At 46.7% G+C, this 26,593-nt stretch overlaps 1 protein-coding gene across 3 annotated transcripts in view; it reads right to left on the bottom strand.

The window, feature by feature from the left end:
* The window catches only part of Mboat2 (membrane bound O-acyltransferase domain containing 2), a 137,419-nt gene extending 114,050 nt beyond the window's left edge, over positions 1–23,369 (bottom strand). The window contains exon 1 of one of the 3 annotated variants that reach the window (XM_047523111.1): positions 23,128–23,369. Coding sequence is in view for 1 of the 3 variants with exons in the window: in XM_047523106.1 (XP_047379062.1) it covers positions 23,128–23,202 (75 nt within the window). In the remaining 2 variants the exon portion in view is untranslated. The remainder of the gene's footprint in view (positions 1–23,127) is intronic. The other 2 variants (XM_047523106.1, XM_047523110.1) reach the window with 2 other exon arrangements.
* Positions 23,370–26,593: the final 3,224 nt, after the last annotated feature.

The following is a 26,593-nucleotide window of genomic DNA, read 5'->3' as shown; positions in this document are numbered from 1 at the left end:
TGGTAGAGCGCTTGCCTAGTGTGTGTGAGGCCCTGGGTTCGATCCTTAGCACCACATATAAATAAATAAATAAATAAAATAAAGCCCACTGACAACTAAAAAAAATTTTTTTTAAAAATCAACTCCCCAGAACAGGGAGGATGTGACAGTACAAAAAGCTCTAAAATAATGAGCTTTGAGGGAGGGAAGGAAAAGGAAAGACCCAAAATTCCTCTAATACTATTAACTTAAAATTCTATTTTCTAAGGGGCTGGGGAGATAGCTCAGCTGGTAGAGTGCTTGCCTTGTAAGCACAAGGCCCTGGGTTCGATCCCCAGCACCAAAAAAAAAAAAAAAATTCTATTTTCTAAAAATAATAGGTCTGTTTCTGCATAGCAACTTAAAAATTTAAGTTCTCAGTGGTTATGGTCAAATATAATATCATTTTCCATAACTGCCAAATATTTTCAAGTCCTATCATGGAGCCAAATAATATAGTAAGTTTTATAGTCTCCCCATCTTCAACATCAAAATGAGAGGCATCAAGAGAGAAAGCCAGCCCTCCCCAGCGGGAGCAAAGGCTGGCTTCCTGTGAGCGCTGGGGAAGCACGGAAGCTAGAGCCACGTGGCCGCAGCCTGTCCAGGGAAACCCCGCGCTGCCTGGTCTCCCTCTGGGAGAGTGACCCGCGGGCCGCAGCAGCCGACTGCGAGGCTACCACACACCGCGGAGACCTGGGGGAGACACGAGCTTCCTCTTTCCCAGTCGTTTTGAAACATCTAAATCAAACTCTAAATTTTCCATGTTCAACTGGCTGTATTAGCTGGGACTCAAAACCATACAAAGAGGCCTCCCATGCTGATGAAAAGATTACCGATATTTTTTTCTTATCATTTATTTTTATTTACATTTTTTGATGTTGGTTTTTCTCATCATTCTGATCAAATTATCATAGGCACTTTATCAAACCAAATTTTTAGCTTCAAAGCACAATGAAATTGTTTAAAGTCACAATGTGTAACCCCCATGAATCCTGAGCCTGCCACACCCCCTAGCTCAGGCTCGGCGTGCAACGGCCTACACAATACTTCTACTTCAAAGTCTAAGACCTGCCTGGAACTCGCCACAGCACAGGGAGCTTCCACACCTACCCCTCCAATCCTCTTCCACTTCCTCTTCCACTGCCCGGATGCTCAGGCCGAACCCTAGGGGAAGTCGTGACCTTGGTGCTGCTCTTCTCATCCGCCAGCTCCACTGTCAAGGGCAGCCGAGGAAGGCCACCTCTCACACACGCACTGTCCCACCTCGCCCAGCCCCAGCTATAGCCACACTCCCACTGCAGTCCCCGATGGCCTCCAGCCCACCACACTCCATCAAGACCCTGACAAGTCCATCAGACGAGCTCAACTCCTGAGAGCTTGACCTTCGCCTGGGCTGTTCAGCAAGGTCTCTTCCAATGAGGGCAAAGTGGGAAGTGGGGACTGACAGAGAGACTTCACAGGAGAGGCTTGACAGACACTGCCTCGGCCAGGCGCCCAGGCCGACACTGACCGCGACCAGCACACTGCAAGTTCATACCCTCCCAAGGGTGGATGGACATCTCTGCAGTCTCCCCCAAACCAAACAGACAAACCCAATGTGTGAGAGACATTCTACAAAATCCCTCAAACCTACTGTAAAGAAAACCCGAGGAACTGTCACAGCCTAGAGGCACCCAAGGAGACGCACGGACTCAATACAAGTGGCAACTGCACAGGATCCTGGAACACAAAAAGGATCTGGTTACAGGCCAAAGCTCCTCTGCTGAAGCCCTAACCCCAATGTGCTGCCCAGCCGGGTGAGTGGAACACACCTGTGATCCCAGCTGCTCAGGAGGACCAGGGAGGAGGAGCCCAAGTTCACAGTCAGTCTAGGCAACCTGGCAAAATCCGCTCAAAATAACATTTTTAGAAAAGCAGCTGTGAATGTACTTCAGCGGTAGAGCACTTGTCTAGCCAGCACAAGGCCCTGCGTTCAATGTTCAATCCCAGCAGCCCCCCACCTACAAAAGAATAAAGAAATCTAAACAAAGTATACAGTTTGGTTAATAATGTCCAATACTGGTTCTGCAGTTGTGGCAAATGACCATACTACTGTCACATAGTAACAACAGGATTAAATCAGACAGTGGTTTATGGGAATTCTCTGTACTGTCTTCACAACTTTGTGTGAATTTAAACTATTCTAACATTTAAAAATACAATGGTTTCCTGTCATATTCAGATTATACCCAAATATAAGTGATCCTGAGGGGCTGGGCTTGTGGCTCAGTGGTAGAGCACTTGCCTGGCATGTGTGAAGCACTGGGTTTGATCCTCAGCACCACATATAAATAAATGAATAAAGTAAAGGTCCATCGACACCCAAACATATATATAAAAAGTGATCCTGCCAACCTCTTTGAACCTGTCGTCCAGCACAGCACCATCCTCTCCCTGGTCTACCACGCTGCTTTCCCAGGGTTGCAGAGGACATGGGTTACACAGTGTCTGCATCTGTGAGTACTGTTCACACTGCACACTGACGCTCTGTGCACTGCACCATATATAAATTACACTTCAACATTTCTTAAACATATGATTGCCTAAACAAAAAATGATGACAAGTCAGGCACAATGACAAACCCCAGTGGCTCAGGAGGCTGAGGCAGGAGGATCAAAAGTAAGTCAGCCTCAGCAACTTAGCAAGGCCCTAAGCAACTTAGCAAGACCCTGCTTCAAAGGAAAAAAATAAAAAGGGTTGGGGATATGGCTCAGTGGTTAAGCACCTGTGGGTTTAATCTCCCTGAAATTACATAAACATAACTCTTAAGCATGGTGGCTTAAGAAGATAATAATATTTCTTTTGCTCTTACATTTGGGACAAGGTTCAATGGAGATGGCAAATTGGAGCTGTAGTTGGCATCAGTCAGGGCCTAGAATTCTCTAAAGGCTCAGTCACCACCTGTCAAATGGCTAATGGTGGGAGGAAGTCTCCCAAACTCACGGGTAACAAGACAGAACATGTAGTGACAGAATTTATCCAAAAGGTCCAACGTCTAACAAATGAAGAGTCCCAGAAAGAAAACAACAAAGGAAGAAAATATCAAAGAATTGCAGCCCATTTCCTAGAGCTAAAGAGCATGAGCCTTTGCACTGCAAGAACTGCCCAAGCACCACACAGACCCGAAAACACGGAGCGAAGAACATCAAAGATAAAGAGAAGATCTTAGGGATCTTCAAGAACAATCAGATCAACCACAAAGCCACAGGAACTAGGCCAGCATCACGCTTACCAGCAGCACCACGGGCTGTGATGTCTTGACATGACCCCTAGGTTATACGGGGAGTCACTGCCGACCCGAGGCCCGTGACCATATGGCCCATGCTGTGATGTCATGACATGACCCCTAGGTTATACGGGGAGTCACTGCCGACCCGAAGCCCGTGACCATATGGCCCGTGCTGTGATGTCATGACATGACCCCTAGGTTATACGGGGAGTCACTGCAGACCCGAGGCCCGTGACCATATCGCCAACACTTGAACGGAAACTGACTCGGAAAGTTTGATTTCTTAGGAGGTTATTTACATGCGTGCTTCAGCAAAACAGAAGTCTCACCCAAAAGGAATAGCACAGGATTCAAGAAATGATGCACTGGTCGCTGCAGAGTCAGAACAAGCACAGAGGAGAACTGCAGGCAGCAGGAGCAGCGCCCAGTCCAGAGGGGGCGAGGAAGCCTCCTGAAGGGATTACCTGAGGCGGAAAAGTCAGTTCTCAGAGCACAGAGGGCATCCCTAAGGATTTGGATTCGAGATTTGAGTTAGCAGAATATTTTCCCAATCTCTACAATGGATGGGTATTGTAAATTAGGTAATAAAAATGTTTTATGAAGAATAATTTAAAATACCAAGTTTAAGGAATGGAAAAATTATATAGAAAAAGTTTTAAAATCTGTTTATTTGCCTAAAACGAAATCTGTGGAAATTAATTTCCTCCTAAAAGAGAAATAATGGCCATTAAAATCTTATACTACCAGCCTAAACAAAGGTCATAACATTTCAATTTACCTGTTTATATTATCAGTTTTTAAAGTTCCATTCTGCATTCTAGAAGCAGTGATTCATAAAACAAATACATAATTCTAAAATCAAGTGAATCTTTTAACATCTAACTCAGAAATGCACAAAATATTCTTTTCACTCTATATTTTTGCTCATTTCAAAAATAAGCACCTATCAACGTACACGCACACCCTGGGGGCCGAACCTGGCAGCACAGTCCTGATCTGAGTCCCACCCAGGCCTGCCACTCACCAGCTGCCTACCTGGCAGCCGGGCCCTTGCCATCGCACACAGTGCACAGTGTTGTCTGAGGGCTGACGCAGTCAGGAGACGAGGGGCACCCAGCGTGTGCTGGGCAGGCACTCGCCAATGGGAGATGGCCTCATGTGGTCTGCCCGTGTTCCAAAAGGACTATAAGCAGTGGCTGCCACTTATAAGCAGATACGACAGCCTCCATTAATCCAAGAATACTCTTGCTTCCCTGGGAAAACACTATTTTTATATGAGGAAATTTTTCATTTTAAAAACAAGGAAACAGGGCTGGGGTTGTGGCTCAGTGGCAGAGCGCTTGCCTAGCACGTGTGGGGCACTAGGTTCAATTCTCAGCACCACATATAGATAAATAAAATAAAGGTCCACGGATGACTTAAAAAAAAAAAAACAGGAAACAGCCAGGCACAGTGGTGCACGCCCACAATCCCGGCCCAGCCTCAGCAAGGGCGAGGCGCTAAGCAACTCAGCGAGACCCTGTCTCCAATAACCTACAAAATAGGGTGGGGAGGTGGCTCAGTGTTTGAGTGCCCCTGAGTTCAATCCTCCATACGCCCCCTCCAAAAAACAAAACACCCGAGGAGACTGAAGATCAGAAAACCAAGTCATTTTCCAGTCACACAGCATGGGAGCCAAAATTCTAAGCTGAGGCCAAACCCAAAGGCCATGCTTAGTCCACTACTCTAACCCCTGATACCTACGCAATTCATTTAAAAGTTTTAAGGGAAAATGATGGGAAAAAAGCTAGTATTTTCCAAAATACAAGTGCTCTTTCTGGAATCAGAAGGTTTAAGTGGTCCAGTACTGTTCACTGCTGGCAGGGTCATCCGGAGGTCAGAAGCTGCCCGGCAGGTGACACTATCAGTTACAGCCTGGCCTCTGCACTACTGAGAACCAAACTGCACAGAGGACGACGGCTGCTGACCAGCCATGAGCAGCCCCACCCCCCCAGTGGGGCTCCTGGCTTAAATGCCTGGTAGAAGGCGGGTCATTGTCCACCAAGAACTCACTCCTCTTCATACTCGGACATCTCCAAAGAGAGCTCCACTGCGTTCAATCAAAATTGATTCCTCCCACCTCGTCATTACTTTGTAATTAGAAAATGCATTCCAATATTCACATCTGTAAATCTTCCATCACTCAGCAGGAGCCTGACTTCTCCACCACTACCTATTAATGAAGAGAGAAGAAGCACAGTATAGATCAAAGGAAATACTCAGGGTGCTCGTCTTGTGTAGCTTGGTTCTTGGATTCAGCAGAAACTATTTTAATCACTACTGTTAAAAACTTTAAGTACAGACACATTAGTCCACTTCTTTTCTTGGTACTTATTTCTTTGTATCCTCTCCTTGGTCTAGAAAGAATTTAAAGCAAATTTCTTTTTTCCGACTCCAAAATCCACCTCCTTTCCATTATGCCATTGTCCTCAAGCCACTCTTTATCCACTGACAAGTGGACACTGCCAGCTAGTCCAGCACTGCTGGAGGGTCAGGGGACGATGACGAGTTCTTCCCCCGAGGGCGGAGTCTAATGAGTAAGTTGTAAAATGACATACAGTTGGGTATGATAACACAGGTGTCAACGGAACACAGTGACCAACAGTCAGCGCGCGCCGGCCCCTTCTTATCAACTCCTCACCACTGCCAGCACGCCTTTTTAGGGAGCACGCCCACTCTCTGGACCCCCGAGGAAGGCGCAGAAGCCTGCTCCACTGCTGCCCAGGCGTGAGCTGAGCGACTCAGGAGCAGGGATCCCTAGGCGGCGGCACATCCAGGTCACATCCTCCACCCAGCAGCCGGAGGGAGCCTGGCAACTGATCTGCGTCTGACTCTTAACTCTCTCTAACCCGGGTCCAACCTAGCAAGAGTTCATCAAGACCAGAACCCAAGAACTCCAACACCACATCATCCCCACGTTACATACAGGGATCCGAGGCCTCCACGCCCCAGAGGGGCTGTGACCTGCTCCAAGCACCACTGTCACCATGTGAAACCACCACTTTCCTGCAACAGAAAATGAGCTCCCCAGTGATAACTCACTGATATCAGACTGAAGTTCCAAACAGGAGGCGGAAGTTAAAGCTAAAACAAGTCACCTGCTGATCAATTACACTCCTTTAAGCAAGGAAACCCAGGTAATGATCAGGTGTATACTTCATTAACTCCACAGACAAACACTGATGGAGCTCGGTCCCAGGCACCAGGCACATCAGCGAAAACAAAACAGAAGGCAGAGCCCCTGCTCTCGTGGAGATCACTTTTGGTGAGAGAAGACAATAAATGGTTGAATATACACTATCAGAATATCTAACATAAGATCAGGTCAGTAGTTTTAAAAATAAAAGAGCAAAATAACAGGAGGGTCTATGTTGAAAGGGAAGAGCTATGCTACAGGAGGGAGCCAGGAACAAGCAAGCACAAAGGCCCTGAGGTGGAACTTGCTTGGCGTATTCGAGGGCTGTGAGGTCAGTGCTGATGAAGACAAAGCCACCACAGAAAATGAGGCTAGAGAAGCAGCCAGGGCCTCGTCGTGCCGGACAGCGGTTTCCCTGGAGGGCTCTGCAGAAGGGAACGACGTGTTAGGATTTGCAATAAATGCCTCTCTTCACCACTCAATGATATAGTTCCCCAAGTAACATCCTAATTTCTTGTTTTTCCATATTATTTCAGACTCAAGAAACAGCAGTTGGAAATCAAGGAAAAGCAGGGCTTGCTAAAAGAAAAGCCCAAACAGGAGTGTCTATGAAACTCAGCTCAGCACTGAGCTACGAGTGGTTCAGGACGACGCAGGCAGACAGCACCAACCCCAGGGTGCAAAAGGCAGCTGCAGCACCATCCAGTCCACAAGTGCCACCTGCAGTCCTTGTCACGTAAGTCTGCGTCTCTCCACTCTAACAAGCTGGAATCAGAGACAAGCCCAGAGGAACTTATAAACACCTGAGTGTCTGGGGCACAACAGTGAAATTATACAAGTGCTGTTAAGTAACCGCATGATCGTCTGTAAAACTGCCAGAATTCCAAATGGTCTGGGGACTTTAAGATGAAGTCGACCTCATTTTGCCAAATGTAAAATATCATCAACTTAGATCTGATGCAAACATCTGCCAAGTGCCCACAGAGCCAAGGATCTCCAGGTAAAACCCAGTCTCTGCACCCCCAGCTCCGCAGGGGGGGCCCTCCAGTCAACAGCACCTGCACAGAAGGTGTGCAGAAGCCACCTCTCCCGGCCAGGCTGGGGGAGGAGAAAGTGGCTCCAGGCCTGGACAAGGTAAGGTGGCAGTCCCCCGCCCACCCAGCTGCAGCAAGCTGGAGTGGGGAGCGCCCTCTGGACCTGCACATAGCACTCAAGTGCTGCAGGGCAAGACAACTTGCAACGGAGGAGGCCCGAACTGAACAGAGAAGCAAAGTGTGGTAAAGATGATTAAGGAGAAGACGAGCAACTGCAGCAACTGAAGAGGAAACTAAGAGCTCTGCCAGTGGTTTTAAAACCAATGATGTTCCATACTATTTCAGCCTCAAGAAACTTCTTTTCCTAAGGAAACAAACAGCTATACGCACCAGAGGTGTACTTGAGAAACTTACTAAAGCGGGGCACAAGTCTGTAATCACCGCGGTGAGGCAGGAGGAACTCAGGTTCAAAGCCAGCCTCAGTAACTTAGCGAGGCACTATGCAATTCAGTGAGACCTGTCTCCTAATAAAATATAAAAAGGGTTGGGGGACGGGGATGTGGCTCAGTGGTGGAGCACTTGCCTAGCACGAGTGAGGCATTGGGTTCGATCCTCAGCTCCACGTAAAAATAAAGGTACTGTGTCCACATACAACTAAAAAATAGTTTAAAAAGAGGGGGTGCTGGGGATGTAGCTCAGTGGTTGGGTGCCCCTGGGTTCAATCCCTGGTACCAAAAAAGAGGAAAAAAAATTTTTCTACAAAACCGTAATAGCAGAAAATTACAAATGACTGAGAAATAAACTATGACACATTCAAATAACGGAATACTATGTAAGTTTTAGAGAGCAATTTAATAAAATTATAAATGACTCAAAATATTGTTAAAAAGTTCACAAAAATTGTCTATCCAATGTGAGTCCAATTTTACTTAGATATACACAAGTCTAAAAAATGTCAAAGTTATCTCTGGATTGAAAGATAATTTATCTTTCAATATTTTTATTTTTAAAATTATTTTTAAATTTTCATATTTATAAGCTTTTGTCTTTTGTAAATTTCATACAATAAAGATATATCACTTTCTAAATCAGATTTTAAAATACAGGAGTCCACCACACCTACACCAGCAGTGTTTGGGGCATGCCTCATCACCGCTATCTGCACCTCAACAGGATTATTTGTGAGAATATGCTTATTACTAAATGAACATTTACTCCTTTTAGTATATTTTAGTAAGTTAACAGGCAAAGAGTAGTCAATCTTCAAACACGCACACCAACGCTGCAGAACCCTACAGACCGCGCCTGGAGACAGAACTCTGGGATGCAGGGCTGCCCCACCCCTGAGGGCCAGAAGCCTCCACTCCCCCCACCCAGGGGCTCCGCACTGGAAGAACAGGGTACCGAAACCCACCGCACCCACGTGCTGCTGTTCATCAGCCACGGAGAATGGAACGAGACGGCACCGACTCCCCAGAAGGTGACCCTGAAGTAACGGGCTTACCAGGACCACTGCTGGACTGGCCAGAGAGCCCGTGAGCAGCTCGAAGAGGAGCGCCCCAAAACCACCACCTGCTGACACGGGACACAGGGTCTGCCTCGCAGTGTTGAGGCAGAAGCCAGATGGTCAACAAGCAGACTCCTACAGCAGGCTACTTCCCAGGGTCAGAGCACACAAGAGCCACGCTGCCAAGGGCTGCCCGTCACCAGGCCCTGTGCAGGGAAGCCAGGCTCCCCGGCCTCACAGCTGGGAAGTGCAGCCGTATGAGCGCAGGCTGACTCCTGCACCCCGGATCCCAGTCACCAGAATCTTAATCCAGGAAACATGTCTGGTTTTTAATTAGCTATGTCTTCGAATCCGCCTGTTCCACCCGCTCTGCAATTCAAAGCCTAGCACAAAGTCAGGCCATCCATCCATCTTTACGGAAGGAGTGAGCCTGCCCTTTCTTCACTCTACAACATTCTCCTAGTCTAGCACTGAGCCAGTACTGAGCCAGGCACAGTGGCACACACCCATAATCCCAGAGGCTTGGGAGGCTGAAGCAGGAGGATCTTGTTTGAGGTCAGCCTGGGTAACTTTAAGACCGTTTCAAAATAAAAATAAAAAGGGCTGGGAATGTGGCTCAGTGGTAAAGAGGCCCTGGGTTCAATCCCTGGGGGGTAGGAGTGGGGGGTGTTTACATTTTTGCTTTAGGATACCAAGAAAATTTATTATTAAGAATTCCAGCTCAAATATTATCTTGCCCTGAGCAGTTCAACCCTGACCTGAGTTACTTATTCGTCCTGAGATGATTCCAGAGTGTGGTAGGGCCTGCCCTGTTCTTCCTCTGTGGCAGAACCATAGCTGGGCACGGCTCCTGGCTACCCGCCCCCACCTACACCAACCCATCTCCCTGCAGTGACCTGCAGCCGTGTAACAAAGCTCTCACAAAAGAAACCTGAGTGGAAATGACCCGTGTGTGTGCTGACCCAAGAAGTCTCTGCCCTTCTCCTCTGGAAGCCGGAAACCACCAGGTCCTCCAGCGCCCCATCACCTGGTTAGTGATCCAAAAACTAACAGACGCCAGCCCAGTTTGTTGGTAAACCAAACTCCGATGGCAGAGCCCAGACTTCGTATTTTAACGTGTTTATTTTTAACTGACACATAGAAAAATAAAAACTTGTACATAATCATGGGTACCATGTGATGTTTCAATACATGTACACACCGTGTAACGTTTACATTAGGCTGAATATATTCATCTTCTCATTTGCCATTTCTTCACAGTGAAAACATTCAAAAGCCTTTCCTCTGGTCTCTTGAAACATACAGTGTATTATCATCATCTACAGTCAGCCCCTGGGATCTACTACAAATTAGCACCCACTGATGAGCCTCTGCCCACCATGCCCTCCTAGCTGCCCTCCTCAGTCTCTGGTAACCACCATTCTACTCTCAACTTCTAGGTCAATGCTTTTAGATTCCATGTGGTCGAGATAAGAGGTGCAGGTGACTTTCTATGCCTGGCTTCTTTCATGTTACATAATGTCCTCCAGTCCCACCCATGTGGTTGCAAATAACAAACGTGATTCCATTTTGTGGCTGAATAGTACTCCCTTACAGGTACATTTTATTGATCCATTCATCAGCTGACAAACACTTGGGTTATTTCCATTTCTTGGCTATTGTGCTGAGTGCTGCAATACTCATGGTATTACAGATGTCTCTTCAACATTTCCTTTGGATGGTCCTCCTGGATCATATAGTAGTTCTCCACATCAGTCATCAGGGAAAAGCAAATCAAAATACAAAAAGCCCACTGCCCTGTGTGAGCCAGGCTCAACCAGGCTGCTAGTAACGAGACCTCAAGTTATCAAGCCACAGGCTGTAAGGCACACAGACCTCGGCATGGCCAGGTGGAGCAGAGTCCCACCACTGTTTACATCAAAACTGTCTTTGACGGGGAAAAAAAACAAAACTATCATTTTTTAAGTAGTTGAATTAGTATTGGGACTCAGCCACAGCAGCCTTATCCAAACTCATCCCAACATACCTGTCTCCTGACACTCTGACACTCTAGAACCACCTGTCACCTTTCCATCCCACTAGACCAGGGGCTAAAGAGCCAGAGAGCACTTGCTCATCTTTTTTCTCTCCAGAACTACTAACACCCCTTGGTAATTCTTGACATCTGAAGTGATAGCAAAAAATAAATAATACTAAACCTATCACCTTCTTTTTAACAAAAATGTTCAAAACCCTCCAAATGCACAAGTCCCAGAATATTGCCAACGTGTCAAATTGTGTACTCTGTACTACACAGCCTTTCGGTGAAGGGTCATTTTGCTAAGAGACCCCTTTTCCCAGCAAGCTAACCGATAGCAACACACAGCCACCTTTCCTTTCTGCACCTCGCCCTGCACACATGATTACAGGTGACATAACCACAGTGGACCTGCTTGCTAACCCATGTGACCAGTCGTCAGGGCACGCTGACCTGCACTGCCTTTCTCCCTCACTTGGCATCTACCAAATCTGGTGCTGGGGACAAAACAAAGTCACCTAATATTTTTATTTTCTAGAGGTTCCTATTTGCAATAAAATACAAAAAGGAAAACAATCCAAGACCAGCATTATGCACTGTTGTATTTTAATCTTTGTTTAAACGGTACCAACAACCTTTTATTTTTAATATTACAAGTAGGATGTTTTAATCTACTCAAGTATTTCCTACCCACTGACATATTCCTTAAAAAACATATGGATCACTTTACAGTTCTATGAAGTAAAACTCTCAACCCTATGCCAAAAACGTTCTTGGAACTTCATATTTCTCCATCAATTTATATTTCCGATACCTTAGAAAGAAAATGAGACTTTATAAATGCATCTCCCCGATCCATATCAAAAATTCACCTAACATACCATTCAACAATACTCAAAACTCCACTCTCCAATTCTGATTAGTGTATCAGAATCTCCATACAGGTCTAATGGAAGGCTGAAGCTCAATGTTTTGATGCCAAGTTATTGTGTAGCTTTACAACATTTTCCACAAACAAAAGGAAAAGATCCACGCAGCCCGATCCAGGAAATGCATGGCGACTACAATGATGGCACCCAGAATTTTAATTTCCTCCCATGGCGCCCGTGACTATCCCTAGGATACCAAGTACTAACTAGGTGCCTCCCCACCCGTCCTCAGTTCTCATCCCTCATCCTCTTGGCTCTAATCATGCACCAAAAATCTTTGTCACTTCTATTCTTGGGATGGAGCTAATATGAACAGCTGTGCAGTCCTAGTGTTAGAAAAGGCAAAGGCAGGCTAGCAGTCAGGGTAAGCAGACTGCAGATTAAACTTAAACCCCAAAGCTGAGTAGCTATCACATGATAAAACATTCTGGCCAAAAATCAATACACACTTAAGAAAAACAGACAGCCTTATAAGACAATCGATCTTCTTTTAATTTTTCTTTTCTTTTCTTTTTTGAAACCGGTGTCAGTATGTTGCCCAGACTGGCCTCAAACTCTGGATGATTCTACCCGGGTCTCCAGGGTAGCTGGGATCACAGGCGTGCACCACTCCACACTCAGGACGATCGAGACCTTTCCGAGTTACCAAGTTAGTCCCCACTAGCCAGAGCCAGACTTGTTTTTTTTTTTAAATGTAACACCCCATAAAATAGCCTTGACAATGCAGCCCAGTTAACAACTGCAATACTGAATCTTCAAAAAGAATAAAAGAATAGTGTAAAATTCCAGCCTTCCACTGTAATGGGGTATTTATTAACCTTCCAGATTATGCCCAAGATGTGACCCTCTCCAAATGAAAAGAGCCAGATAAAAGGTAATCTGAACCTTCTGGCCAATTTAAGGATGAAATGACTGAAGGATGAGATAAAGAGTTTTCTCCTCATCTACTGCCTGACACAGCTTCTGATTCTTCAATCGTCCTGCTTGCCCTGCTTGGTTATAATCTGGTTTGCCAGTGTTCCTAAGTTTCAGAACACAACACTGTACTTCAGAGTGTACTGACCACCATCAACTCTAATAGACTCTGCTACTTAACTCTTGGTTGGGAGATCTGCCTAGATATGGGCTCAAAAAGACGAAACTTTAAGTTTTATCCAAAATTTTAAAAATCACATTTCCATTAAAAAAAATCCAGATTTGAGCTTCATGTGAAAAATCAGCTTTGGCAGCAGCAAGCCAATGTCCCTTGATGGCAATCATTAGGAAAAGGAGCAGGGGCTTTCCCTTCCGGCTGCACGCAGATCCCAGATGGTTGTGCTGTGCACACCTCAGAAGACGAGGCCCAATATTAACCTTGTCTGGTACCCACTAGGCGTCTTGAGTGGGAGCAGAAACTGGCATTAGCTACTTCACCTAACCCCACGGCCTGGTCAGCTAAGCTACGCCTTAGAATAAACAGACTCCCAAGGTTTACTGTTAAGGTTTATTGCTAGTTTCAGGCAATTTTCTATCTATAGTTCATTTCTAGAACTTAATTGCACGTATAAACATTTATCCTGAAATTTAATACAATTAAATGGGATGCATTCTATTCAATCGACAGTCACTGAACACCCAGCAGACAGGTGGTTTGAAACTAATGGTTCTGCAAAAGATGGAGTGCTGTGTCTCTCCCTCCATCCAGTATCAACAGGAAATTATCATTTGGATGTCTTTCATGTATGTGTTATATTCTACCTATAATTTAGTTTCAAAAAGAAAATTAAAGGTGTCAGAATCTTCTGTTAGCCTGCATAAGCAAGGAGCTATTTTAACATACATGTAACTGAACAACTGAAATACACCCAACATATATTTATATTTGTTATATATTATTTATAACTCTAACCTTGCACAAACATCTAGTCTGGCCCAAAACAATCTCCAAAAACTAAGAGTTTCTACAGGATTACAGATTAAAACAGGAGGTATGTTACACCTTTGTCCAGTATCTCGATGGAAGCAAAGCAAGCTGGTCAGAAGAGGGTGGCCTAACTGGTTGACAGCTGGTCAGTCCCTGGCTGGACAAGCTTTCTTCACTCAAGGACACCAGTTCACAGGATCCACTGATGACTCACTCACCTGATGGGGGCCAAGAGGCAGGCTTGCCCTGGACCAGAAGGCAGCCTGGGAGGGTGTGGAAGCAAGGAGGACTGGTGGGTGGGGAAGATACCCCACAGGAGTTCTTTCAAAGTGGCAGTCCTTTGTTCTTTACAGATAAAGACAATTGTGTGATCAGAGGGTTTCTTTTGTCTGAATCTCTTGATCAAAATGCTGATAAAGCTTCTTTCCAACCACTGTGATCATTTAGCTCTGACTACTGATTATCTCAAGAGTTACCTTCATTTATTTTTGAACAATCGGTCACACACCCCAAAATGTCTCAATGTTTGCATGTCTTTGGCCTCCTAATAAACTATTAGCAGAGAAATAAGGCAGCCAAAAAGGTTTCCATTACTGGCTCTCCCTCACTGCTCTGCCTGCTGTCTGTCCGTCAGGAAGCCTGATCAACCAGGGCATCTGCACTCTGAGCAACACAACAGCCAGCAAGAGGCACACACCCCTCAATCGGCACAGTGGCTCCTGGCCAGTGACGTGGGCCTCCCTGTTCCCAGTCCAACCTGCCTTCCAGTCCAGAAGGGCACGGGTACCAAGGGAAGGCAGGGAAAGCCCTGGACACAGCATGTCCCCAGCCTCTCTGGCTCCCTGAGCAGGACTCCCCTTCCCACCTGGCCAACTCCTTCCAGGAGCTGCAAGCAATGTTCTAATTTGACAATCAATGGCGTGGGACCACAGTCACTTTCCTCAGCATCCCCTTGTCTAGCGCACTGCCTGGTACACACTAGACACTCAAATACATGAGAGGACTCCAGTGGACTCTGAGGAACGAGTCATATACAATTACGTGGGCCTCCAGCCCCTGGAAGAGAATCCCAAGAGTCAATGCTGTCCAAGCCCATACTCAGGCCTCTGCTCCATCACCTCTGCGATGCTAACCGCAACCCTGCCAGGTGGGCACTACCACATGCCCCGTTTTATATACCAGGAAACTGCAGATGATCAAGGATCAGTAGCCTGCCAAAAGCACAAAGCTCACAAGTGACCATCGGAATCTGAGCCAGCCTCTGCCCTTTATCAGGCTAGCGCCACTCCCCCTAACATGCCCCAAGCCAAGGATGGTCCTGAGTAGAGGGACACAAAGGGTCCCAGTCTTAAGAAATGCATAGTTTGGTAGGGAGACTTGTAAAGAGGAAGCCAAAAAACAAATGCTGCTGACACAGTGGTGAGCACCTCTGATCCCAGCTACTCGGGAGGCTGAGGCAGGAGGATCAAAAGCTCGAGGCCAGCCTCAGCAACTTAGTAAGGCCCTGTCTCAAACTAAAAAGGAGTGGGGATGTAGTTCAGTGGTAGACCTCAATGGTAGCATGCCCCTGGGTTCAATCCCCAGTATTGGAGGAAAAAAATAATTAGATGCTACTGATTAGATGCTACAGATGTCATCAAAGCAGTTTAAGATGGGAAAGGGACACGAGGCCACTGCTCTGAAGGCCCTGAACAAAAAGGGAAGGCAAGTGCCCTGGAAAGGTAAGGAGAATCCTCACACACTGCTTCCCAGTCGGAAGGAGATTCACATTTGACAGGAGGCTTGGGAAGGGGCAAGCAGCCCCCAGGAAGGTCCCCCAAAACTCCTTGCTAGGAAAGGCAGCTCTGGACAGCCGAGGCTTTGGCTTGGCAGAAGGAGAAGAGCTGAGAGTCCACAGCTAAGGAGGGGCAGGACGACAGCTGTCTTTCTTCTCTCAGCACTGGCCCCGTTACAGAAATGCTGCACAGGATGTAAGAGACGGCTCTCTGAAAAGCATCCAAGGTGCTAGCCCACCAGGGAGGCTCACAGCCTGAGGCAGCAGCATCACACACACTCAGAGTACACGTGTGTCGCGTGCACAGACACACACACACACAAGCTGCCCAACAGGAGGCCAGGGGTTGGAAAAGGAGAGGACACATCTTAAAAGCTTCACCTGGAAGGCACAGTCTTCAGCTGAATGCTGGAAAGATCTGCCAGTCCACAATGGGCGAAGGGGCTTCACAAAGAGTTAAAAGAAAGCAAACTGCACTGAGGAAACTACGTAACTGAGCATGGAAGACCGGCCTCCAGCAGCAGGCTAGGCTTCAGACTCTCCGGGCTTCGGGCAACTGCTCCTGGCCTGTCTGGAGAGGGAGCGCCAGGAGGCCAGAGAATGAACAGCATCCTGGGCAGGGGGTTCTAAGCCCCCTGCAGGGCAGCACTTCTCAAAAGTCAGCTCGCAGAGGGGATGGCAGGCCTCGCAGGCAGGCCTCACCTTCAGCAGGATCCCGAATCTGGGCCTCTGTGGTTTCCATGTAGGAGGTGGCAGAGACAGCCACACAAGATCATGACACGACTGAAAGGTATACACATTATTAAACAAAAACTCTGCCCTTTCAGGGCCACACTGCTTAGAGAGGAGGACACTATCAACTCCATTTTTCCTAAATCTCGTGATGATACTGTCAGCCACGCCACTGCACTGCGGTGTACCTGAGGAGTTACATGCAAACATCTTTACAAATGCACGGTGGGGTCGGGGGCAGCGCTGGGGATCACCCAGGCCTCACGCGTGCCAGGCCAGTGCTCTAGCACTGAGCTGCAGCCCCAAGGCTGCATCACATTTGCATAACGTTTTCATAATGTGAAGAGCCTAAACATTTGGTCCAAGCCTCTGGCGGTGGTGGGGTGTGGAAAGGAAGTAAGGACTCCCTGGCCCTCAGTGGACCTGGGCAGGGCCTAGGAATGCACACTCTTAATGACAGTACTAAATGGATTCTGATACAAGTCATCCCACAGCCACTTCAGGAAGCACTGCGACAGGCAACATGGAAGCTGTGCAGAGTTCTGAGCAAGGAAGTGACTGGTGAGCGCTGTTTCTTGATGTTTGTCCTTGGATTCGGCTATTAGTGTCAGAGATAGAAGCCTGATGGAACAGGTTCCAGAGTGAATGGAAATTAGGAAAACGAAAATGGCAAGAGTCAACTGCTCTTTCAAATGACATGACTGAGGAGAGAGAATGGGGATGTGCACCAAAGATCACGGTATCAGGATTTTCACTTGTATTTATCAAGAGAGGAATGAGTAACACTGAAGCAACACAGTTCTGGATCCTAATTAAATTCCCCTCCAGGTCTAATCTCCACTATGCCCCCAAAGCATCACCCCATCCTCAGAAGGAGACACCAGCAGGAGACCAAAGGTCAGGAGGAAAGACATGTGCCACTGTCCCTCAGGCTCACTGCAGGTTGGCCAAACGAGTCCCTCGCTGGAAGCCACCAACTCTTGGGCACTCATTCTTCCTTCTCACCCCCCGGCCTAGAGCAGCTGGTTTGGGAACTACTGTTTCTTGGTGAGTTCCCCAAACCTGCCCACATCTCTGTAGAGTTCTTTTAAGTCTCTTCAGCTCCCTGGTTCAATCTGTCTCCTACCAGAAGCCTGACTGATACATATAACATTCAACAGAATGCAAATGTCAGAACAGTGCCAGATTCAAAATTCTCTTGGGGCTCAAGTAAGGAAGCAGTCACATCAAATGAGACTCACAAAAAGGTCTGTGTGCAAGGGACACTGGATATGGGCTTGGAAGGGCTTGGTTAGGATTGTGACAAGCCACAGAAGGGACCCAACACTAGTACCTGGGAGGGGCGCCTCCTCAGCCCTGGTTCTATCCTTCCATGCATCAGCTGCCTCTCCTGTTCCAAATCCTACTTCCTGGCTAAAGCAGGACTTCCCTCTGCACCCACGTTAGTCAGGAAGTCATTAAATGACCATTCTGCTGAGAGTCACAGTTATGGCTTGTTTTATTTAAAGAAAGCTCACAATGTTTTATCCTGGTAGAAGCCCACCTGTGAAACTGACTGCAGGCCAAGCTGCGTGCAAGCTGTTTTGAGGATTTCCCTGGAAAGTGAGTCCGGACAGACCCAATAAACAGAGACCAGGGCTATTTGTACCTACGGAGGGCAGTAACATCCAAAGCAGCAGTTTCAAGCTGGAGACAAAGAATGTGCTAAGCAGCAAGGAAGCAGAAAACTACTTTTATCACCAAATTCAAAACTAAATTTTAATCCTACTTTAATCACTGTGTGGGCATGTAACTGAACCTGAGTCTCATACTTCCCTTCCTAAAAACGAGGTCCTAAGGATTAAAAATGCAAAATGTGAACAGACATTAATTTCCCAAAATAAAAACATAAAATGCATTCTAAATATTTTGTATTCTGTAAAGGAGGAGGACCTGTGGGACATCTACTAGGAGCCAAGTATTTTTACATAGATTTTTGTTTTAATCTTCATAAAAACCTGCAAGTACCTATTACTTAATATTGTCCTTATTTTCAGATGAGGAAACTGGTGCTTAAAGAAAAACAGTCATCTGCTAAAGGGCACAAGGCTGGCTCCAAACCTAATGGTGCTCCTCCACCACACCACCACACCACCACACCACCACACCACCACACCACCACACCAGTGCTCCCGCTGAGGAGGGAGGAGGAACAGGGACCAATGCATTAGCATCAACACCCCGGCAGATAGGAGGGCTGTGCTGGACTGCTTCAGATGACAGCCAGTCAGCTCTAACTCTTCGCTGCCGAAAACTCCTTCAAGAGTGTCAGTCCACCCTCCTCCCTGTTTATTTATATTCCCTCTAACATGGGGCAGCTTCATCAGGTAATAAACACAAAAGCGTGGAATCTTTAAAATAAGCCCAGGAAGAAATATTTATGTTAAGTTATGTTTCTAAAATTGTTAAATGACAGGGCAATCTCAGTCCCATATGCCTTGAAAGGAATCTTCCACAACAGGCTGTCAGCATCTCGGGGTTTCTGCGATGGAGACTGATTCTCATGAAAGGGGTAAAAGCAGGAGACACAGATGAGTTAAATATTCCTAAACCTAGGGCCAAACTTAGAGCAGTTAATTGGCAACCTTCAAAGAAAACAAATCCTTGATTTGCCTGTTTCATGGCATGCCTCTTTTTCTCCTGAAAGTCATGCTCTTTAAAAGGATCTACAGGGGTTGGGGAGATAGCTCAGTTGGTAGTAGTGCTTGCCTTGCAAGCACAAGACCCTGGGTTCAATCCCCAGCACCGCCAGGAGGAAAAAAAAAAAAAAGGATCTACACTGAGGACTTCGCTTACTTCTTAATCAATAAAATGGGATTCATCACAGTTCAGACAGGTAGGGGAACTAGGGGAATTTAAAAAGCTGAAGTTGTAAACCACTCTTCCCTGATCCGTCACTTTATTTCATTGGTTGTCAACCAGCACAGGGAAAGGGGGTGTGGGGAGAAAAGGGCAATCAGCAAACTGACCACAAAGGAACAAGGACTTTGCAGGCCTCCACACTTCTCTTACACGCATGTTCCCTGTCTGAATCGTAAGGGCCAATGCACGAGTATCTGGGGGCTTGAGAAGATGGTGCGCTCATCTTCCCCTCCAAAATGCACCCAGTGGCCCTGATCTAAAACAAAGTAAACAACGGTATTTGCCACTTGTTAAAACTATAAACTGAAACTGACCTTTTATGCAAATGCTTAATATCATACAGGCACATCTGAAGCTAAAACCTTCAGGCTTTGACTCTTACTTCCCACAGTGGTATGAGGATTCAGTTAAAGAACATCATGGATGTGAAAGAGCGCTGTACACTGTCAAGTGTCAGGCATTATGGTTACTGACTTGGCAGGATTTCTAACTGGGTTCTTCCTTCTGCCCCCAATCCATCCTGTTCTCTCTCCTCCAAACCTTTCAAAATATCTTGAGTGCCCCTCTTGCCCCTCTCCCTGCCCCAAGAGTTCAGCATATTATCTCTAAAATAATGACCCCTGTCCCGAAACAGGACCGTCCAATGACTCATCCGTAACTGGCCATCCTGGATATCACAACACTAGGGTACTTACTCCACCCACAGTGGTGACTACAGCAACATGGGAAATAAGGAAAGAAAGTGGATGGGTGGATGGCAGGCAGGCTATGGAAGGATGAAGGGGAAACGCTGGTATCGACCTCATCTGGTAACGCAGAGTACTAGACAAACCACAACAGAAGACACAACATGTTGAAAGAGAATGCTAAAAAATAGGTTGATTTGGAATATTTGATTATTCTTTGTTTCATCTTACTATTCACTTTGGTGTCTTAAAAAGGGCACTGCGTACCAGCAACGTACGAAGGACACAATTCCGTCCAAAGGTATCTGACACCTGCTGAGGGCATATCTGCTTTTCCTCTGCCACAACTCTCCTTAGTCCAGTTCCTTCCTCAAATCCCACTCTCGATATATCCCTTCAATCATATCCACCTAGGAAGTATTATTCTAGAAACAAGGTTGCCTGGCTATCTTTAAGCACCATGAAACCTGAACTAGATACTAGATTTTATATTTTTATTTAAATTTAAGGCCTACTGAAAAATGCTAGGGTTTCCTCAAAGTCACTCTGGAATTCTCAGTGAAGATTTAATAATCCAGGAGTCCAAAGTAAGATCTCGCAGTGCTTCTCCCTTACGTCTCATTGCATAGCCTCCTTTCTCTGCTACTTGACCCTGAAAGGTGCATTCCCATGTTCCACAAACACCAATGATTGCTATCATCAATTCCACACTCTAGTGAAAAAGTTAACTATTTTATTACCCTAAATTCCCTTTCTTCCTGACATCAAGCAACTACTTCCATGATTTCCTAAATTTTCGAAACATTGTTAATTAGCACATACAAAATCAACATGCTAACAAGTTATATACTATTACACTTTTCACTTTCTGACTGTCTTCTTCCTGTTGAGTCACACTATTTGATTACAACCAATTCTTAGGTTTTCTCTCAACTTGGACTCAATTATTTACATTATAAAATTTTGTTTTGCTTAAATTTAAAATAATGGCTAACTGACTATTCATCTAATTTTTTTAAAGGAACCATACAGTCATTTTATTTAATTTTTTTTAGTTGTCAAGGATCAAACCCAAGGCCTCACACATGCCAAGCAACTGCTCTACCACTGAGCCAAAACTCCAGCCCGCTATGCACTTAATTTTACAATATGAGTTTTCAGTTATTGCAAGAGCTTCATCAATAAAGAGGTCAATTATTTGATGCTTCAAAGAAATAATTTATTCTCACCATAAAAAGCAGTGTATTAACTCAATATTCTTCAGACTTGCTTAGGGCAGAGAAAATAACTCAAAATACTACACAAATAGTCACACAAACTCAGGGTTATACATGGCTGCACAAATTTAGAATAGTCCCAGGAAAATGAAGGTTGTTCAAGATACCAAATCAAGACCTTTAGTTAGTTAAGAAGCACACTCAAAAAAAAAAAAAAAAAAAAAAAGTTAAACCCTGCCACCTTGCCACCTTCCCTTGATTCTCCTACTTATTTCAGTACAAGAAAAGAACTTTCTCCAGCTTTACTGAGATGTTTAAATAAGTTCATTAATATTATATCACAGAAAATGTTATAAGCACTATATGTATCTAAAGGCATTAGCACAGTAAAGAAAATATATCAGCATGGTAAAGAAGACTTCGGCAGAGAGGGAAAGGGAGAGGGAAGAGCTATACCTGTCTCCCTAAAAGAAATGAAAAAGTGTAAGCCTGCATCTCCCTTGCTTACCATCAGCAAGAAAATTTTCCAACAGATCCTGGCCTGCAGACACCGGCAGCAACCTGGGTCAGTCAGAGGTGTGGTACTCTCAAAGATCACAACTGCACTCCAGTTTGGAAAAGAGTGAGTGTCCTCCAAGGGGCTGAGAAGACCCAAAACCTTAAGTCCTGATTCATCTATTAATAAAGAGAAGACTATCTTCGCAAAATACACAATTTCACTAGTGGTACTTTATTAGTATGATAGTCATCGTTAAGTGCTGTTCAAGGTATATAGGGGACAGGTACTTCACTATTAACTGGAAGGTACGACTGAAATACAAGTAAGCAATTAGATATAAACAGAAGGCAGAATTTTTTAAATATTCCTTCCGCATACTTCAGACTTTTTTTTAAAACAGTAAAGCACAGAGAAGTCATTTCCAGCTCGCTGCTGTGAGCAGCGGTCTGGACCGGCAAGAGTCCTATCTTGGAAACCAAACCCCTAAAGATACCCAAAACACCAAGAGTCGAGCTAAGGACAGTGAACCAGTATCACTTGTAAAGTGCAAACACTGCCAGATCAAGAACACTTGAAATAATGGCAAGCAAAATTTCCAAAGTCAATTACCTTCAGCCTGGGGTCAGAACAATTAACTAGACCCTATCGACGACTTCCCCAAATTGCACTCTCAGGACAAAATACTTCCAAACTTTCTTTTCTGAATAAAAATGGCGCTGCTTTCCCATCACAATACTGTTTATTTCTCAGGAATCCTGAGGCCCTTCAAACAATCAAACTCGGTTGGCCTCATTTAAATGCCAGTCCTCCCCAGCCGGTGTCAAATGTGTTTTTCAGGGTAGGGTGAGGGGATAGGGTGGCTGCTCCTATCTACAAGGTTGCAACTTTCTCGGCTGGAGATCCTGGGTAATGAACTCGCTGTGACTTCTTTCCATAACCTCTGCACCACCACCCCCAAACTGTTGCCTCTCGGAGTTCCTTCGGCCACGCTGGGGCGCGAACGGTCCCCAAGCGCTGGACCGCTGAAGCCCCGGTGGGGGCACGGCGCGCCCGGCGCCCAGACCCATGCGCAGCCTCCGGGGCACGCGCGGGGCCGCGGCGCCCAGAGCAGCTCCGCACCGCGCCGGGCAGCGGCTCCGGGACGCGGCGGGTCCGAGCGCCCGGGCGCGGGGCAAGGACGGCATGCATGCGCGCACGTCTGTCCGGGGAGCCCTCCCCAGCGGCTGTCGCCCGCGACGCCGCGCGCCCACCCCCGCCCGGGGCCGCGATGGGGGGCTGGGTGGGCACGCCGCGGCCGGAGGGAGGCGGCCGGCGCCCGCGGGCGAAGCGACAATGCCAGGCTGGGCGCCCCCTCCGCGCCGGGCGGCGGGCGGAGTGACACCCAGCCCCCACCCCTCCCGGCCCGGCGGGGGACTCCGCGACGGGCAGGGGCGGCCAGGGCGCGATGCCCCGGGCACGCCGGGTACCTGGTCGATGGGCAGCTGCACGGCGTTGCTGAGGGGCTGCAGCAGGGTGGAGCCCGTGGTGCTGGTGGTGGCCATGGCCGGGCCTCGGCGCTGCGCCCGCTCCGGCCCGCACGCCACTCGCCCGCTCGCGCTGTGCCGGGCGACGACGAGGATGGGGATGCAGCGGCGCGCCCGCCCCTGGGCGGCCCGCGGTCGGAGAGCGGCGTGGGGAGGGCCGGGGAGGGGCCGGGGGCGGCGCCCGGCTCGCCCCTCCCCTGCGCCCGCCGCCCGCGCCCGCCCGCCCGCACCGGCGCGGCCCCTCCCGCCGCCGCCCGCCGCATCCCCCCGCCCCCCGACTTCCAGCAGCTTCCAGCGCCCCCTCCCCACCTCGCGCGCTCTCGCGCCAGACAGCCCCGCGGCCCAATCGCGACGCGGCGCCCCGACGCCCGCAGCCAATCAGAGGGCGCCGGCCGCGCCGCGCCCCTCCCCGTGCCGAGGACCCGGGCGAGGGGCCGAAGCGCGGCCCCGGACGTTGCGCGAGAACGGCGCGGGCGAGTGGGGCGCCTTCCCCCTTCGCCTTCTTAATCCCGGGAGTCGGCGGCGCCCGGGTCCTTTACTAGGAGGGCCGGTGGACAGCAAAGGGGAGCGGAGTGGCGGCCAGACAAAAGGGGGCACGTGTCGAAGCAGCTCAGCCAACCCAGGGGGAAGTTGGGGACAAAGCCGGGGCCAGGAGTAGGAGGGCGATAGACCAAACGGTAGCCTAGCTCAGAAGTCCCTTTGTGCCCAGGACTGTTGCATAAAAGCCCAGACTGGATGGAGAACAATTACGGTGGTCCTGCCCTCTCGCCACCTGCAGCCTCACCTGGGCCTTCCTCCAGGCCACAGACCCGCCGGCGACAGGTAACAGGTCCCACCTTGTCTGTGTGGAAGTTGAAGTCCTAGGTCGCCAGCTGAGCGTTCAAGGTTCCGCCTCCTGAGAAAGGTGGTTTCCGAGCATCTCAGCACCCTTGAGCCGTTCTCCCCAGACTCTAGAATCGTGTCCACCGTCAATCTAGGGAGTTTTGTATGTCATACGAGGATGTATAATCAATTTGCTTGAAACTTAATAAAAGCAACCTATTTGAGCTCCTTGAAAATCGGCTTGTGCTTATACTCAGGGAGAAGTGCCATAGGAGACTATCAGAAGAGCTCAAAATTAAAGGATTTGAATTTTTTTTTTTTTTTGGTAGAAATAACACATTTAGTGCGAGTTTAATCTCATACTTAAGTGCTGTAAGCACTGCTTTAGATATTTTAAAGGTAAGATAACTCATTTCGTCTCCACAATAACCGTGCGAGCTAGGTACTGTAAACAACTTCAATGTAACAAAGAAATTGAGTTACAGGAAAATTACCTTATTTGACCAAGAGCTATACAGCAGGGAATCGAAGGCCAAGTAATCTCCAGATCTGACGACTTAAACACTAGGCCTTCTTCCTCACGTTTACACCCAGTCCAGAAATTCCCGTGGGTTGCTACATTTAGTTGATGAACACTCTAGGGTCTAGGACAAGCCAGTACAGTTAGGAACACACATGCTTCAGTGTATCAGTCTGAGGACCTCAGTTGTCTCTCTGAAAAGGGGATAGTTACCTAATCATTACAATCCTGTCTAATGTTCATAGATTGGTCAACTTAATCCTACTTTGATAGTTTCTCAACACACATTGAATAGCGGACGTAAGGAAAAATAAAGAACCAAAACCTTCCTTCCCTCCAGGGTAGTGTTCCAATTAGAGTTGTAATCAATTAGAAGACAAGCCTGTTCAATAAATTGCTCATTAAGTGCATTATCCCAATAATCTGGGCCTCTCTATTAATATAATCTTAGAATAAACCTTTTTTTTTTTTTTCCTTTTCTCCACTTTGGGAAAGTGTAGAGGAAGTGTACAGGTGGCTAAGCATACAAACTGAAGGAAAAAATTAAAATACCATTTTAAAAACTTAAAAGGTGGGTGTGGAAACATATTGCAACCTAAAGTAGGCAGCATAAAGATGCAGCCCCAGAGCTAGAACAAATAATGTCTGCAAAAATAAATTTCCTTTAACTGATTTTTTTTTGGGGGGGTTACAGAACATTGTCTTTATTAGGGGTGACTACCTGAAATTATTTACCTTAATTTCTAGAATGGGGAGGACTTCAACCATCTGGGAAATTGATTTGTGTCAGTTGTAAGGTTTGGGGCAAGATACTGTTTATTATGTAATAGGTTTTGAAGTCCAACAGACCTAGATTTTTGGCTGTTTTTGACTGTGCCTAATTTATTAGCCACAAAATCTTGGGCAAGTTACTGAACTTTCTCAGCCTCAGTTTCCATGTAAAATGAGCATAATATTGGCACAAGTTCCATGGGTCATAAAAGCATACCTTGATAAAAAGCTCAGAACTCTGGTTGATACAAAGTAAAACATAAGAAATACTGCATTAGTGTTCTCTAGAAGATAAAACCAATAGAATATACAGAGATGCATAGGAAAAGATTTATTAGGAGGAATTCACTTGAAATTATGGGGGCTGAGAGGTCTCAGATCTGCTGTCAGTAGGCTGGTGGCCCAGGAAAGCAGATGGTGTAGTTCCAGTTTAAGCTCAGAACCAGAGGAGCCAATGGTGCAATCCGGAAAGCCAGGAGCACCAGTGCCCAAGGACTCAATAAAAGCGACATCCCAACTCAGAGGAAACAAATTCTCTTCCTCCATCTTTTTGTTCCACTGGGCCTTCAGTAGATCAGATGATGGCCACCCACATTGAAAAGGGCAATTTTCCTCAGTCTACTAATTCAAATGCTGATCCCTTCTAAAATACCCTCTTCTAGACACACCTAGAAATAATGGTTTACCGGCTGTCTGCATAGCCATTAACCAGTCCCATTGACACATAAAAGTAACCATCCAAGAAATTTACTCTAGGGCTGGGGTCGTGGCTCAATGGTAGAGCGCTTGCCTAGCATGTGTGAGGTACTACATTCGATTCTGAGCACAACATATAAATAAATAAATAAAGGTCCATTAACAACTAAAAGATGTACCTATTTAAAAAAGAAAGAAATTTAGGGCCTGGGTGTGTAGCAGGTGGTGTGAGGCACGGTGGGTTCTATCCTCAGCACTGCATAAAAACAAATAAATAATTAAAATAAAAGTATTGTGTCCATCTACAACTAAAAAAAACTTAAAATAAGAAATTTACTCTAATTCTGAAAATAGAAGCTGTTTTTCTCATATTAAAAATATTACATCTGAGACAGGCATGGTGGCACTCATCTGTGATCCCAGTTACTCAGAAGGCTGAAACTGGAGAATCACAAGTTTAGGACCAGCCCCAGCAACTTAGGGAGACTCTGTTTCAAAATAAAAATTAAAAAGGACTAGGGATTGGGGCTGGTGATGTGGCTTAATGGTAGAACATTTGCTTGGCATTTGTGAGGCCCTGGGTTCAACCCCAGTACTGAA

Source organism: Sciurus carolinensis, chromosome 13 (assembly GCF_902686445.1).
Source record: "Sciurus carolinensis chromosome 13, mSciCar1.2, whole genome shotgun sequence".
NCBI lineage: Eukaryota > Metazoa > Chordata > Mammalia > Rodentia > Sciuridae > Sciurus > Sciurus carolinensis.
The sequence above is the reverse complement of the archived record's forward strand: the minus strand, read 5'-3'. Positions and strand labels throughout refer to the sequence as shown.